The sequence below is a fragment of the Trachypithecus francoisi genome, unplaced genomic scaffold, assembly GCF_009764315.1.
Source record: "Trachypithecus francoisi isolate TF-2019V2 unplaced genomic scaffold, Tfra_2.0 Lachesis_group12, whole genome shotgun sequence".
Classification (NCBI taxonomy): Eukaryota; Metazoa; Chordata; class Mammalia; order Primates; family Cercopithecidae; genus Trachypithecus; species Trachypithecus francoisi.
In genome coordinates, this window is record NW_022681457.1 from 6,051,350 (window position 1) to 6,068,163 (window position 16,814).

Consider the following 16,814-nt stretch of genomic DNA (forward strand, 5'->3'; position numbering starts at 1 on the left):
ACTTGTGGGACTGAGGTGAGAGGATCACTTGAGCGCAAGAGGTTGAGGCAGCAGAGAGCCTTGTTCATGCCACTGCACTCCAGTCTGGGTGACAAAGAGACACCCTGTCTCAAAAAAAAAAAAAAAAGTGGGGGAGCTCAAGATCACACAGCTGGTGACTATCAGCCTTGGATTTGAACCCAGGTCTCTGTGACTCCAAAGCCTTCTATCTTAATCACACTTCCTGCCAGACCCAGAAGGAAGGGGACACACATTGTTGGGGAAAGAGTGGGGACAGGACTGGGCCAGCGGGGACAGGGACACCTTCTACATTCAGATCAATTTCTCACCAATGTCAATCATACGGCACCCCTCATCACTGTTTGGGCTAAGCACAAAGTCCACGCCACAGCCTAGGAGGGTTAGGGTTAGCTGAGCTAACCTGAGCTGCCTGCCCTGCCACTTCCCACCCTGACCCTGACCAACTTCATCTTCTACCACCCGCCCTTGCTCCCAGGCTCCAGTTACACTGGCCTCCTCCTTCCTCTGACAGCACACTCATGCCCCAGGACCTTTGCACGGCTGCTCCCTCTGCTTAGAATCCTCTCCTGCTAGATCTCAGCATAGCTTGCTTCTTCACTTCATTCAGGCTTTTGCACAAATGCCACCTCTTCATAGAGGTCTTCTCTGGCCATCCTGTCGGAAAAAAAACCTTCTCCTCTTGCTTGATTTATTTTTATTTATTTATTTATTTAATTAATTTTTTTGAGATGGAGTTTTGCTCTCATCACCCAGGAGGTTGGGAGTTCAAGACCAGCCTGACCAACATGGAGAAACCCCATCTCTACTAAAAATACAAAAATTAGCCAGGCGTGGTGGTGTGTCCAGGTTGGAGTGCAGTAACATGATCTTGGCTCACTACAACCTCCACCTCCTGGGTTCAAGCGATTCTCCTGCCTCAGCCTCCCAAGTAGCTGAGACTACAGGCACCCGCCCACCACACCTGGCTAATTTTTGTAGTTTTAGTAGAAATGGGGTTTCCCCAAGTTGGCCAGGCTGGTTTTGAACTCCCAACCTCAGGTGATCAGCCCGCCTTGGCCCCCCAAAGTGCTGGGATAACAGGCATGAGCCACTGTGCCTGGCCTCTTGCTTTGTTTTTTAATACGAGGCTGGTGTATGTGCCAGGCGCTCTAAGCCAATGTTAACTCATTTTCTTCATAACCCCATCTCCCTGGAATTCCATTTCCTGTTATTTGTCTGATTAGCGTCCCTTCTCCTCTACGTCATAAGTTGTACAGGGGCATGATTTTGCCTGTGGCACCTGCCACCTGGATTAATGCTGGAACCACAGGAACTGTTCGGTAGAAGGAGTGTCCTCTCCCTTTTTTCTTGGCCTGGCTAAACCCAACTTGGCCCCCAGCTTAACTCTACCCCAGAGTCCTCTGATGCTAATTTAACCATCATTCTCCAAGCACCTCCTTGATCTTACCCCTTCCACATGACAAACATACACCAAGGGGTTTGTATGAGTCCATGTTACAGGACAGGTTCAGAGACGGCAGATGCTATGCCCAAGGCCACACAACCGGTTAGTGGAGCAGCGAGGATTCCAACCTGGCCTCCCTCTTTTTTTTTTTTGAGATGGAGTCTCGCTCTGTTGCCAGGCTGGAGTGCAGTGGCGCAATATGAGCTCACTGTAACCTCCACTTTCTGGAGTGCAGTGGCGTGATCTCAGTTCACTGCAGCCTCCACCTCTTAGGCTCAAGCGATCCTCCTGTGCACGTGGCTTTCTGATCCTATGGTTCACCTGTCTCCTATGAATGGACGACTCTGACTGCCAAAGACACATCAGGCAGCAGAGTTAGCCCAGTGTGTGTTCTGGGTATGTTTGTGAGTGTGTGTGTGTGTATGTGAGTCTGTGTATGCCCGTGCTGCTGGCCAACTAGACTGTTAACGCCTGCCATGTGTACTTTTGCATGTTTTTCTTTTTCTTTTGAGATGGAGTCTTGCTCTGTTACCCAGGCTGGTGTGCAGTGGTGCGATCTCAGCTCACTGCAACCTCTGCCTCTTGGGTTCAAGCAATTCTCTACTTCAGCCTCCCAAGTAGCTGGGATTACAGGTGCCCGCCACCATGCCTGGCTAATTTTTGTCTTTTTAGTAGCAACAGGGTTTCACCATCTTGGCCAGGTTTGTTGTGAACTCCTGACCTCGTGATCCACCCGCCCCGGCCTCCTAAAGTGCTGGGATTGCAGGCATGAGGCACCGCTCCTGACCTTTTGCGTGTTTTCACACCCCCTACCCCCACACTGGGGGCACAGGGCCAGAGCACAGCCCCTAAGCTCACCTGCTCCTCATCCTACTCTTACAAAGCTGAGAAGGTGTGCAAGTCAGAGTTGATGGCACCAAGAGAAACTTGCATTTAATGGCATCCTAGCACTTATTTCATGCCATTGCCGTGATGTGTTTACACGTCTGCCTCCTCACTAGACTGTGAACTCCCACCCCGCCCCCCACACACCCTCACCCTCCCCAGGCCAGATGCTGCATCTGATTCATCTCACATCCCCAAGGCCTGGTGCTGTGCACATAGTAGGTGCTCAAGGAATGTGCATGGAAAGGATGAGGATGGAGGATATGAAGTTAAGTCAGTCAAAATTCATTTGTTCAAATCATTCATTCGTTTGTTGAGTCACTCAGTCTGTTGAAACAAGCAAACACCTGTTGAATGCTCTGAGCCAGGCACTGTGCAGAGTCTTGGTGGAAATCCAAGAGGGCTGACCTATCATTCATTCACTCATTTTCATTCATTCATTTACTCACTCAACAAAGATGCAGTTAGGCCTGCTGTGTGCTGGGGTCCTGGAACAGAGCAAGTAATCAGACTCAACCCCCACCCTTGAGGTGCTCACAGCCTAGACACGGATCTGACCTTCACCACCAAAGGCTAGACGGGCATGTCAGGAGGCCAAGGTGGCAGGTGCTGGGGAAGAACTGTCAGACTTAGCCCTGGCTCTTGGAAAGCTTAAAGCCTGGGAGGAAGACAAGGGCGGAAATGGAGGAATCAAGTTCGTATGTGTTATGCATCGATTTGTTAAGCCCATGGCAAAGGCAAGCAAAACTACTAACCCACCTGATCCTTTTGCATGGTGGATATTAACTATTGACCCATCACAGCTGAGAAAGGAGAAGATCAAGGAGGGGAAATGACTTGTTCATCTGTGCCACTAAGAAAACTCTGCCTGCTGTCTAATTCTCTTTTTTTTTTTTAAGGCAGGGTCTCACTCTGTCACCCAGGCTGGAGTGCAGTGGCATGATCATAGCTCAGTGCAGCCTCCACCTACCAGGCTCAAGCGATCCTTCTGCCTCAGCCTCCTGAGTTGCTGGGACTTCAGGTGCACGCCACTGTGCCCAGTTGATTTTTGTATTTTTCATAGAGACAGTTTTCCCATGTTGCCCAGGTTGGTCTCGAACTCCTGGGCTCAAGCCATCCTCCCGCCTTGGCCTCCCAAAGTGTTGGGATTACAGGCGTAAGCCACCGTGCCTGGTCCAGTTCTCTATACTGAAATTTCTCTGTTTATCTGAATGGTACAGTTTCTGTCTCCCGACTGGACCCTGACTGACACTGGTGATGGTAACAATGACAATTATTATTCTGATGGCTGCCTTCCAGGGATGAGTACTTAATATACACGATGGCTCATCCTCTTCAATAAAAGCTGGCGTTATTCCCGTTTCAGGAAGAAGGATGGCGCCTCAAAGAGTCAGGGGGACTTTTTTGCTCCCCCACCCCCATCTGCCCGCGGGGCCGGGGCTTCTTCCCCATCAGCTGCACAAGGGCCTGGGAGTCAGAGGATTGGTTGCGAGGCCTGTGTGTCACAGAGCAGGAGGCAGAAGCACACAGGGAGAGAAGTGCCGGCACCATGTTGGTTCGGTTTGAAAAACACTGAGTCTTCCCCAGGCTCCAGGCATACTGCTGGCTGCCACCAGGCAGCATGTGGCCACCCGCCAAATCCCCAGCACTGTAAGTTCTGCTGAGGCAGAGGGGGCTGAGGGCTGTTTTGGAAGACTTCCTGGAGGAAGGGGGCTGATAGACCAGCTCTGTCATGCCAGCGTCTGTCCCTCTAAGTACCCCCACAGCTGCCCTTCAAGGGCAGGGAGCATCAAGAAACAGGTGGGGAGACTGAGGCTTTCCATAGGGCTGACCTGCCCAGGATCATCTGTAGCGCAGGTGGCTAAAGTACCAGAGGTCATGATACTGAAAGCTCTGGCTCTTGCCAACCAGCTGCCACGAGACCCCCTGCCTGCTCCGTCCCTCTCCTTTCCTAGTAACTCTGGAAGTGGGGATGTCCTTCCCGTCTTCCTTCAGCACTCCCTTCCTGCTCAGGGACCCAGGCTGTCAGGACCCCCAAGGTCCTGAATTGCTAAAACTCCCATATCACTCATTCCCTTCAGGGGCCACAGTGGCTGCACGTTGAACTTTCCCCTGTGCCCTGCCGTGCCACCACGTGGCACCTGAACACACCACTGGCTGAATGGAGACACAGGGGCACTGAGGACCTATAGCCCCCTTTCCTCTGGTTTTCTGCACAGGCTGTGCCCCCACCCTGGAGCACCCCTTTCTCGCCTTTTCTACTCCTGCTCATCTCAACACTGGGGGCACTGCCTCTGGGAAGCCACCTCCACCCCCAGCCACTCCATCTCAAGCCCAGTCCCAGATGTGGGCCCCCACAGGGATCTGGATTCCCTGTGACTTTGCTCTGAGCACTCTGGATTGTAGCAGCAAACTATGTTGCCTGCTCTCTGCCATGAGCTCAACACTTTGTCCCCAGCACCCAGCTCCGGGCCTGATACAGAGAAGGAGCTCAGTAAATATCTGTTGGATGGATGGATGGATGGATGGATGGATGGATGGATGGATAGATGGATGGATGAATGGATGACTGGATGAGAGGGTGAAATAGTGAAGAAGTGAAGCGTGCAGAGATGCAGTCAAGAGGAGTATCTGAGCTTGGCCCTGGGGGAGGCAGCCATGAGGGATGCGAGGGGCCTGGGGCGGCCGCTGCTAGGCAGACCTTGTTGTAGAGGGCGCAGATGTGCAGAGCTGTATTCCCTGAGGCGTTCTGGGCTCCAGGCTCAGCCCCATAGAAGAGCAGATGCTCCAGGTGCTGAGAGTGACCCCGCTGGCAGGCCTGGGCAGGACAGGGAGCGAGGGGCATGGATCAGACCCAGGCTGTTCTCCCTCTGGGCCAAGAGTCTGCACACAACCTGTGCACTGGCCTTCTCATCCTATCGTTCACCACATCCACCTCCCCATCACCGTTTTGCCCCTCTTCCTGCTCTGGGACCCAGGCTGTCAGCCTCACAATCCAAATGTTCAGTCATTCCAAGGCCCAGGCGTCTGGTCTGCCTCCTTAAGAGGGCAAAGAGGCCAGCCCGTCCCTCTCAGGGATCAAGGCATCTGGTTCCCCTGCCTATGCCCCCTTAGGGTCGTTGTGTCTTCACCCCCATCATTTCCTCTTTGGGGACCATGTTATTCTTACCCCCATGCTCTGTGAGGACCCTGGCATCTGGTTCCCAGCCCCAGTCCCTTGGATGCCTCAGAGACTAGGTCCCCCACCCCAGCCCTTCATGGCCTGAATCAGGAGCACCTGGTGGATTTCCTGCCAGCCGTTCTCATCAGCTATGCCCAGCTGGGCCCTGTTGTACAGGAGCAGCTCACAGCATCGGGGGTCACCACCCACCATAGCCGTATGGAACAGAGGGGTCAGCCCCCGACGGTCCTTGTAGTTGGGGGAACCCCCAAGGTCCAGGAGCGCCTAGGAACGGAGAGAGAACCCAGTAGAAAAACACAGATGACAGTCACACATTAACCAGCTCATTCTGAAGGGCCGGGGGACTGGACCGTCCTGGGTGACCCACAGTGGCCAATGACAGTGACAGTCTTAGTTCTGCCATGATGCCCTTGTGTGACCTTGAGCCCGGCCCTTTTCCTCCCTGGGCCACTCTGATCCCCTGTGAACAATGTGGGACTTGGGTAGATGCCTCCAGAGGACCCTGGCACTCTGACATCCCACCCAGCCTTTCCCCTGGGGGTGACCTTGGATGAGCCATTGAAGGACATTAGAGGCCACAGTACCCACCCATTCCACCTCCTACAGGTAGGTTGTTGGGAACAAATGAGAGGCCAGAGTCTGGATGCTGGAGGGTCTCTGGCCAAGTGGGAGGCGTTATTAGGTCCAGGATCTCAAAGAAGGGGCATAGCAGGAAGCCAGGGGATAGACAAGTAAGCTTGGATAAGGGCAAGGATCAGGCCGGCCTCACTGGGGCTGCAGGCCACTTCCTGCTCCCACTTGAAAGACAACTCTGGGTGTGGAAGGCTGGCAATAATGAGCATTAATAGGAGAAAGTGTTGGCAGCAACCTTGTATGAGGACAGCCTGTAGCAGTGCCATCCAACAGGACGTTCCACCACCGTGGGGATGGTCTGCAACTGCACCACCCTATATGGCAGGCACGTGTGGTCCCCTGAGCACTTGAACGTGGCTAGTGAGCCTGAGGAACTGAAATTTTAATTTTACTTCATTCTAATTAATTTAAATTTAAACAGCCCCAGGTGGCCACTGGCTACTGGCTTGCATAGCACAGGTCTGGAGGCTGGGAGGGGCATGCATGAGCAGGATGTGGGTTTGGGGGTGAGTGTGCATGGGAGATACATGAACAGGGTCCGTTAACTCCAGGGGTATACTGCAGATCTTTGTGGCTGGTGTCTGACTGCATTAGGGGCTCTTCAAGAAAGAATCTGAGGGAGAGAAGGGAGGGGCCGTTTAGCTGGAGCATCTATGCATTGGGGTGCTTCTCAATGGCTGTCTTTGAGGGCAGCCCATCTTGACCCGCATATGAAGAGGAATCAAGTGTCCTGGCGGGGGCAGGGGGAGAAGAGTATTTTAAAATTAGACTGTGCAGCTGACGCCGTGTATGTATTTTGTGGGTGTATGGGTTTGTCTATTTGAGAAAGTGCATTTGAGGCTGTGTACGTGGGGAAGGGGCTGTATTTGCATGTGAGAGAGGAGGGAGTGGAGCTGGTGCAGTGTTGGGTTTGGAAGGGTAGCTGGGGGACTGTTTTCAGGGTGTGTGAGGAGGGGCTCTGTCTGGGGGCATGGCAGGGAACTCACTTGCATTTTAAGGAATGAGAAGGGTTGACACCTTGGGGAGACAGTGGCAGGTTTGGTATTGAGCTGGGTCACAGGGCATGGAGATGTTCCCGGTGTTTAGGGCAGGAGGCTGTGCCCGGGTCTGCATGATGTCAGCTGTAGCCCAGGTGGGTGCACCTGGGGGGCCTGACAAGGGTGACAACAGGGGCTGTGTGTCAGTCTATGGAAAGGGGCTTTGAACTGGGGACATGAGAGGGCCTATTTTTACAGAAACCAAAGAACTGAGGTTTGAGAAAGAACAAAGGGAAAAGGAGAGAGGGCCCCACGGTGGGGGTAGGGGGTCCCCGCAGCCTCACCGTGAGCGCCAAGCAGTGTCGGGCGCATGCGGCCTTATGCAGTGCTGTCATGCCATCCCGGGCCCGGAAGTCGATGTGGGCCCCGCCCAGGCACAGGGTTCGAATCACCTCTACAGAGCCTTCAGTCTGGGCTGCCAGTGTCAAGGGGGTCTCTGAAAGGCAGGAAGAGCTGGTCACCTGAAGCCCCTTCTCCTCTCCTCCATCCCTTCCCATTTTCCAGGCTCTGTAGCTCTCCACCCCACAGCCTCTGGCCCCACGGCCTCCCTCTTGGACAGCGACGTGTTTGAGACACCAGTCAGGAATGGATCTGAATGCAGATGGCACCCCTGCTCCCCAGCCCTGTCCTGGCCGGCCCCGAGGTCCTCCTGATGTTCACCCCTCCCTACCTCCCGAATCCGAGTCATGGTAATTGGGGTCCAGCCCCTTGTCCAGCAGTCGCGCCACCTTGTCAGATGTCCCGAGCTGCACATACTCCAGGAACTTCTTCAACCCCGTCTGAGTCATGGGCAAAGACACAGAAGACAGGACAGTCAGGAGCAAGGCAGAGAAGCGGGGTGCTCAAGCAGCGCCGTCCAGTGAAAATATACATAGAGTCACATATGCCATTGAAAAGTTTCTAGCGGCTTCCTTTACAGAGAAAGTACCCAGCCCTTTGGGAGGCCGAGGTGGGAGGATCACTTGGGCCCAGGGGTTCGAGATCAGTCTGAGCAACAGTGAAACCCTTATCTCTACAAAAAATGCAAAAAACCAGCCAGGCGTGGTGGCCACATGCCTGTAGTCCCAGTTACTCAGGAGGCTGAGCTGGAAGGATCCTTTGAACCCTGAAAGGTCGAGGCTGCAGTGAGCCATGATTGCACCACTGCAGCCTGGGTGACAGAGCAAGACCCTGTCTCAAAAAAAAAAAAGGCCGGGCGCGGTAGCTCATGCCTGTAATCCCAGCACTTTGGGAGGCTGAGGCAGGTGGATCACGAGGTCAGGAGATCGAGACCATCCTGGCTAACACAGTGAAACCCCATCTCTACTAAAAATACAAAAAATTAGCCAGGCGAGGTGGCGGGCGCCTGTAGTCCCAACTACTCGGGAGGCTGAGGCAGAAGAATGAGGTGAACCCAGGAGGCGGAGCTTGCAGTGAGCCAAGATTGCGCCACTGCACTCCAGCCTGGGTGACAGAGCAAGACTCTGTCTCAAAAAAAAAAAAAAAAAAAAAAAAGCAGGGTCGGGGGTGAAGTGTTAGTTGTGTTGAAATTCATTTTAATGATATATGTTGTTTAACTGACATAGCCACAATGTTACTGTTTCAACAGGTACTCCAGATGAAACTTATTAATGAGGTTATTTAACTTTTTTTGGTACTAAGTCTTTGAAGCTCAGTGTGTATTTCACACCCACAGCGAGTTTTAGTTGGGAGTAACCATATTGCAAGTACTCAGGAGCCACACTTGGCCAGTGGTTCCCAAAGTGGACCGTGAAGGCCTGGAGGGATGGAACATTTAGGGCAGGAAAGAGTTCAATGCATGCTGTGGTCGGGAGAGGGTAGACAAGGAGGGGTTGGGAGTTTTTCCCTCTCAAGGATCAAGAATCCTTCATTTCTGACCAAAGCAGTTCCCCAATTTCCTCCCAGCTCTCACCATTAGAGACACAGCAGAGACGGGGCTGAGGATTGGTCGGCAAGATACCAGGAGTATAGATATGGCTGGAAAGGGGGGTGTAATGGTCGAATTTTTGCAGGGATTCAGGCTATGAGGTTGGGAGAAATGCAGCCTGTCTTTGAAATAGTCTCCAGGCAGAAGGACTTTCAATGTCAGGGTCCTAGGCCAAGGTGGGGAAGTAAAGAGGCCTTGGGTGGATATGCGGGGAGGCAGGGGAAGAGAGGGGAGACTCAAAGGAGGCCAGGTGGGAATGATGGGGGCCCAGGCAGAAGGATGAGGGGCAAAAGAGGAAAGTAAGAAGGGGTTGTGATGGAGATAATGGGGGTATTTGTGGTTGTCTCAAATGTGGTACAGCACCCTGAGTTAAGGGGTGGAAGTGGCCAGAGGGATTGTGGGCTTGGGGAATGTGCAGGTCTGTTGGGAAGAGGTGGGGAGAGAAAGTGGTTGGGCAGGGGGCTCTGGTGGTAGTGGGCTATAGGGGACAGATGCCAGCAGGATTCTCTCACCTTAGTGTGCAACTTGGCCAGCTGCTTCTCATCCAGGTTGGTCTGTTTGTAAACTCGGGTCTTGTATCGGAACTGAGGTCAGGGGTAGGGCAGTGAGAGAGACACAGAGACTTGGAATCAGGGGCCTGGGGAGAAGGCTTGGGGTAGGGGGAAGGTCTGATCCCCTTCTAATTCTCAAGGGTAGCTCAGGGTAGGAGTGGAAACAGCCCTGGAACCTTGGTCTATGGGGTAGAGGGGTGGCAGTGGCTTTTCTGAGTGCTGGATATCATGGTATATGTGCACTGCAACCCCTGCTTTGAAGGAGGAGTCTGGACCCCACAGGAAATGTTCTAGAGTGCCTACTGTAATTGGGAATCCTCCCCCGTTTTGATGGGCGAGGAGAAGCTTGGGGCAGGAAAGTGACTTGGCCAAGGTCACTTAGCTGGTCAGAAGCAGAACAGACAGCCATTTGAACTCAGGACTCTCTGACTTCCCCGTGATGCTTAGAAGATCAGGACTAGTACAATGGGTGCCCCCTCATTAAGGTTTTGAGTGTGTTAAAAAGTGGGTGAGGGACAGATATGTTTAGGGCATGCCTTCTCTTGTCAGTGAATGGGGTGGGGAAGCTTCACCTCCAGGTAGGGCACCCCCTTCTCGAAGGACTGGGGGTACTCCCGCAGCAACCTCTCCTCCTCCAGGAAGTTGGCGTCACGGCCCGAGGTGGCCGGCTGGAACAGGCCATAGTTGAGCACATCCTGCAGGCTCTCGCTCAGGGCACAGAGCACCTGCTGCTTGGCCGTCCAGATGGTGGCATCTGGGTTGAAGCGCAGGCATTTCTGGTGGGGGAGGAGATAGGGGCTAGGGTGGGCCAGGGGCCAGAGAGGAGCCTGAGGTGGGTTGGGAAGTGAGCCAGGAGCTGGGTGTGGGGGTGATCCCTGGAAGGATCCCCAGCACCAGTGGAACTCCCCATGTCAGTTGGAGCCCTGTCCCCCCAGCTTCCCCTGTCCCTCTCCTGCCGCTGGCCAGTGGGCAGGTACTCACTGTCTGGTGCAGGTCCGGGATGCCAATCCTGAAGACCATCATGCTGAAGTGGGCGTCGTCTGGGACGGACATTGAGCGGCCCTGGAGGCCTCTAACAGAGGCCAGGCTACCAGGTGCCCCACTGCCCCGGCCCCGGGTCCCCCGGGGGCCTCGACCTGGCCCGTCTGGGGAGCTGTCGGACTCTGAGCCCCCCTCGGGACACTCGCTGGCACTGTGGCGTTCCTCGTCCTCGCTTGTCGCGGGGCTGTGGGTCATTGTGGGGCCACGGGGCGACGGGGGACGGCAGCATCACAGGCGGCTATGGGGGTCAAGGGCGGCCATCAGACTAGGGGCCCGGGGCCCCTCAGAGGCCGCTAGTGCTATTTGGTGGTCAAGCGGTCAAGGGCAGCCTACCCCCACTGCCCAAGATAGGCAGGAAGGAGGCTGGGCACACCCCCGGCCTGCATGGCCTCCCCTGCCGCCTCCTCCCATGCTGGCACGCACACACCTCTGTCCCTGACATGCTTCTGGCATGTGTCTCCTTCCCTGCCCTTGGCCCCGCTTGCAGCCCGCCCCCTGCGCCCCACTTTGCCGGTGACCCAGCGTGGCCGTGTCCCAGAAACCGCAGAATCACCGCGGGAGCTACTGGCCCACTTTGCCAGGCCACAGAAAATGCAGCTAAAATTAGCTAAGGACAGACAGATGGACAAACTGACAGGCATCCTGCCCTCCTGGCCCCAGCCTGGCCTGTCACCCCAGGGCTGGGGGGTGGGGTTGGGGAGAAGCTGAGGCTGAGACTGAGATGTAGTAAGGGGGAGAGGGAGGCGTGGTGAGCCTGGAGCGGGTGGAACTGGTGACTTCACTCAAGTGTGGCTGACAACGCGTGGCATGCAGAGTAGTGCTGGGGAATCGGCCGTCCCAGGGGAGCAAGGGGCACTGAGATGGTGGTGTCATGGACAGAGCATTTGGCCTAGGGTGTCCCCAAGGGAACCACAAGAAGTGGCTTTTAGAGACTGGGGCATCTTGAGAGGGTGTGTGGGTGGGTGGGGAGGTTGGCCTGGGGAGTGCTGTACTGGTGATAGTGGTGTGGTGGCCCGGGTAGATGTGGGTGGCTGCAGATGACCTGTAGCTCTTTTCTAGGACTGCAGGGTGGGTGGGCTGGCTTTGCTGGGTACTAGGGGCTCCACTCGGAGGACTGGGGGTGTTAGGAGGGAGGCTAAGAAGTGAGAGGAAGGTCTGGGGAACTGAGGTAGGGGGTCATCTCTGGATCCTCCCTGTTCTCCCTTGAGGTGGACTTATGAGGGTGGAGCCCCTTCCAAACGGGGTCCGCCTCCCTTCTGTTCTCCCCCAACTCCCACCCCAACACCGGAAACCAGAATGTCTGGTCTGGTCCCTCCCCCCCACACCAGGCCCGGTTCCTGCACCGTTGCCATGGAGATGGGAAGCAGTGGAGGGTACTGCTGACTTTGGGGGAGTGGGGATGGGCTGGGGGGTTGGGAAAGGGAAGACTAAATGTGTGTGGTGGGAGGAGAGTTCCAGGAGCTGTGGGCGAGCGAGCCTCTAACCCAGGGCCAGCAGACCCCTCCCCCACGCGCGACAGCGCTGCGAAGCCCCCTCCCCCTCCAGGTACCCAGCCACGCCGCCCCACCTCGTCTCTGCGGAGACCCCGGCTTCCTCCTCCCCGCCCCGCCTCACAGCCCACCTAGCGATTTGGGGCCCGCAGCCAGCCACTCCCCCTCGGCTGACCCTGGCTGACCCCTAGCCTTAACCCCGCTCGGAGGGGGTGGCCGGTGGGATGAAAGAAAAACTGGCCAGGGCCCCCAGCGTGTACGGCTGCCCCAGCCCCCCGGGCCGGCTCCGGCCCCTCCCCCTCAGGGCTCGCGGGAGGGAGCGGGCACGCTCCGCCGGGGCGGCATGAATCAAACGCTCGGCGGCTAAGAATAGCTGGCACGCAGCTGGTACCGAGACGGGCTGAGGAATCGGCGGGGGGGGGGGTGGAGGACGCGCGAGAGGGGGTGCCCTGAGAGGCTGCGGGGGACAGGGGCTGCTGGCGTGGCCGAGAGCGGGGCCTGGGAGAATGAATGGAGGCGGAGGGAGGCGGGGAGGGGCGGGGAGAGAGAGCCGGGGCTGAGGCTGGGAAACTGGTGGGGGAGAGCCCGACGGGGAGAGGGGCGGGGGGCACCGGGGAGCAGGAGTCGGGGGCGGGAGCCGAGAGGGCGCGCCGGCCGGCGGTGTAGGGACTGGAGACCTGGTGGGGACGCGGAGAGCTTGGGCAGGGGGTGGGAAGGGACTGGAGGAGCCTGGAAGGAGAAGCGGGAGCTGGAGGGGTCGAAGGGGGCGGAGGAAGCCCGGGCCTAGACCCTCGCTGGAGGGGAGTGGGGACCAGGGTGACCTGGCAGAGGGGCCCAGGTGCGCCAGGGTGGGCGAGGCGGGGGAGTGGCCGGGCTGGGCGGGGAGGCGGGTACCGGGACCGAGCCCTGGGCCCCAGAGAGCCGGGAGGCGGGTTCGGGATAGGGGCTCTGCTGGCGGGGGATGGGGGGCGCGCCCTCCCATCCAGGATGCGATCTGGGACGGGGCACCGGGGACCGGGGCGTAACCCAATTTGGCGTCGCCCAGGGCAACGCTCCCCACCTTACCCGCACCCCCCAGCCGCACACCCAGGCCAGGAGCCCGGCGCCCGGCCAAGGACATCCGGGGCGCCCTCGCCCCCTCCCGCAGCCCGGGCCCCGCAGCTTCCCCAAACCCCCAGGTTCTCGACCCCCTTACCTGCCTGGCGGGGCTGCTGAGTCCCGGTCGGCGGCGCCCGCGGCCCCTCCCCCCTCCCCCCACCCCCCACCCCCCGGAGACGGGGGACCCTCAGGCCATGCCCCACCGCCCCGGAGGGCGAGCGGGCCCGGGGAGGGGGCGGGCGGGGGCCGGGGGGGAGGGCGGGAGGGCCGAGGACCTCACCCCCCCCGCGGGCCAGGCCTGGCCATCCGCAGAGCGCCCCCCCTTCCGCCGCGGCCGCCGCGCCCCTCCTCGCCCGCCCCCGGCTGGGTCCGGCCGGCTCCGGGCGCCGCGTCTCCGCCTGCTCTTCCTCCTCCTCTTCCTCGGGCCGCCGCCGCCGCCGCCCGCTCCGCGCCTCCTCTGCCACCCTTCTCGCTCTCTCGCTCTCGCTGTCTCTCCCTCACCCTGTCTCTCTCCCTCCTTCTCTCCCTCCCTCCCCTCCCTCCGCCCTCTCCCCTCCCTCCGGGAGCCGGCGGAGGAGACATCGCCCCTCCCCGCGCCCCCAACCTCGCCCATCCCCCACCACCGCCGGCTCCGCCCCCTACCCTTGCCCTCCCCCACCACTCCTCGCCACCTCCGAGTCCCCAAATCCTGACTCCGCCCCTGCTTGCTCCCATACCCCGACGAAGGGGTCCTGCCCCCGTAAGGGTGCCCCCCCACACGCCTCAGGACCACCCCCTCCCAGAGAGCTCCCCTTCCCCCTACACACAGTGGGGCACAATAAATATTTGTTGCCAGACTCTACACCCCCAAATTGAAGTGTGAAGGCTATAGATTCCCACCCTGTCCCCCCAAACACACACACACACACACATACACCCTTTCCATCTCAGTACTGGGTCAGGGCACACGTGGACATACCTGGGCCAGGCCACATTCCCCCAAGGCACAGGTGCACAGTCACCAGCTGTAACGGCACCTGCAGAGTCCCCATATACACACACTCTCCAGCGCATGCATGCCCAGACACAATGCACCTGGGGTACACAGCTGCAAACACACCCAGCTACATGCAGTTGTCACACCCCTGTGCCCGGGCACACACGCAGCACATGCACACAACTGCCCACCACACACGCGCGTGCGCGGGCGCACACACATACACACACACACACACACACACAGGCGTTCACCCCGGTATGCATGCCCAGATCTCTCAACACCAAAACGGAGTTACAGCACTGTAGAGACGTGTGCACGCCTTCCCATCACGCCCACCCACCGTGCTGTCCATTGCACTGGTTCGCACTCACCCGTTTACATGCCCAACACCGTGCCATCCTTCCCCTCCAGGATAGTTACTGCTGATATTCCTACAGCACTTTCTGTGTGCCAGGCTCAGGGACTTTCACCATCCCCATTTTCTAGAGGGGGAAACCGAGGCACAGAAAGGCTAAGTAACTTGCCCAAGGTCATCCAGCTATAAGGAGGTGGTAACAAGGATCAAGAACAGGTAGGCTGGCTCCAAAGTCCTCACTTGACCACTATTGTGCACTACCGGCATATCCCCTCATAGTTGCAGATCCTTGTTCATCACACACAGACACACCCAACCATCTCCTCAGAGCTTGCACATGTGTGTGTAGGCACGCATATGCAGCCAGCTGCAGGCAGACAGCTCATTCATGCCTGGGACGCACCCACAGAGAGGGCAGATCCCACAGAGCAGCAGTGAGTGGTGAGTGTCCCCTTAGCCCAGGCTTCCTCATTCTCCCAGCTCCAACAGCACCTTCCGGGCCTGCAGGGGGCAGTTCTAGGCAGCCTCTGGGTTCCCCTCCAGCTGCAGGCTCTCCCTGGTACCCGAGTATGAACTGGAGGAGGTGCCTGCTCAGCCTGGGGAGGCTCTATCTTGATGCATATCCACTAGCCCAGGTGGTGAGCAGCTGGGCCCGGGGAAAGAACAGCTGCCCATGTTGGCTTCAGCAGCCAGAGAGGCTGTGCACCCCTGCACAGTTTACAAGGCCTTTCCCCATATATGCATTATTTCTTGAGGTCTGTAGCTCCTGGTGAGGGGTCCCAGGTCCCTGACCGGTACCTGAGAGGCCCAGGCTCTGAGGCAGGGAGCAGTCTGCCCAAGGTCACAGTGCCCTCGATGTACCAGGCTTTCTTGGAAAACGGAAGGCTGGAGGCATTGATTTCCAAGGCCCCTCCTGGGGCTCCCGGCAGCCGAGGGCAGATGCCCTGCTCTTGGAGCCAGAAACCTTGGCTAGCTGCCGCCACACTGGTGACCTCTAGCAGGCCATGCTGTTTCAGAGCCTCGGTCTCCTCTTTTGAAGAGCAGGCCCAGTGATCCCCGGCTGGTGTGCCCCATGCTTGTTGGCACCACCAGCCAGGCCTGGGCTGGAAAAGCCCTGCATGACTCATGGGCCTGACATAGAGGAGCACGGCATGGCTTCGTGCTTCCGCACCTCCAAGCTTCTCTCCCACTGCTCTCGCCGCCTCCACCCACGCTGCCACCACCACCCTGGGAACTTGGGTGCCAGCAAACCAAAAAGGTGAAGCCTCCAGGCCTTTGACCCCACCAGGAACGGCTACCCTCTCGCCCACTCAACAGGTTGATTGAGCACCTACTATGCGCTAGGTAGGCCTTGTGCTAGGAGATGCAGCAGTGCATAGAAATCCCTGCTTTCATTGGCAGGGAACAGACATAAACAAACAAACAAGATCATGCCAGTCTTGATTATACCAAAAAGATGAAATGGGGCATTTTAATAAAGTAACTTGTGGAACAGATAAGGTGGTCGGGGAAGGCCTCTTGGAGCTGAGACCTTGATGATGAGAAGGCGCTGGGGAAAGAACCTTCTCGAAGGAGGAAAGGGCTAGTGCAAATGCTCTGAGGTTGTAATCAGCTTAGTATTTGGGGGCAAGCCAAGAGGCCAGGGAAGGTGGAGCCTGGGGGCGGGTGAGGGGAGTGGGGGTGATGAGGCTGCAGATGTGTAAAGGGTTCTTCCTTCCCAGCCCTCAGCATGGTAGGCTGTGCTAAGGACTGAGGCCCAGGCTTGGCTTCCCTCCTGCTTATGATGGGAAGGTGGGGGAGCAGGGGAGTGGGGAGTGATGTGATCTGATTTATGGTTTGGAAGGATTGCTTTGGCTGCGGCAAGCAGCCGGGATTGGAGGGGCTCAGGAGGAAGGAGGGGGAGGGCAGGGAGACTGCAGTGGTCCAGGCTGAAATGAGGTGGCTCACTGAATGCGCAGAGCTCCTTGAGCACACAGCCTAGCGTCTGTCGATTTCACCTCCTGGAGAAACCTTCCCTGACTGCTCCTCCAGACTCCTCACCCTCTCCCATCTCCAGCCTCCTCATCCCAGGAACTATCTGGCTGCTGGTCTGCAAGCAGCTGGAGTCCTCAGCATCACCCAGCCCAGGGCCTGGCCTGCAGGAGGCTTCTAGTAAAGTGGTCAATTAATCCC

At 57.5% G+C, this 16,814-nt stretch overlaps 1 protein-coding gene across 3 annotated transcripts in view; it reads right to left on the reverse strand.

Annotated features, from left to right (window-relative positions):
* The window catches only part of SHANK1 (SH3 and multiple ankyrin repeat domains 1), a 57,955-nt gene extending 44,172 nt beyond the window's left edge, over positions 1–13,783 (reverse strand). For all 3 annotated transcript variants that reach the window (XM_033224241.1, XM_033224240.1, XM_033224242.1), the window contains exons 1-8: positions 13,406–13,783; positions 10,661–10,958; positions 10,252–10,455; positions 9,641–9,712; positions 7,872–7,980; positions 7,486–7,637; positions 5,628–5,795; positions 5,052–5,168 (exon numbers count right to left, since the gene is read on the reverse strand). In XM_033224241.1, the coding sequence (XP_033080132.1) occupies positions 5,052–5,168; positions 5,628–5,795; positions 7,486–7,637; positions 7,872–7,980; positions 9,641–9,712; positions 10,252–10,455; positions 10,661–10,915 (1,077 nt within the window). In that variant the 5' untranslated portion in view covers positions 10,916–10,958; positions 13,406–13,783. The remainder of the gene's footprint in view (positions 1–5,051; positions 5,169–5,627; positions 5,796–7,485; positions 7,638–7,871; positions 7,981–9,640; positions 9,713–10,251; positions 10,456–10,660; positions 10,959–13,405) is intronic.
* Between the last annotated feature and the right edge of the window lie 3,031 nt (positions 13,784–16,814).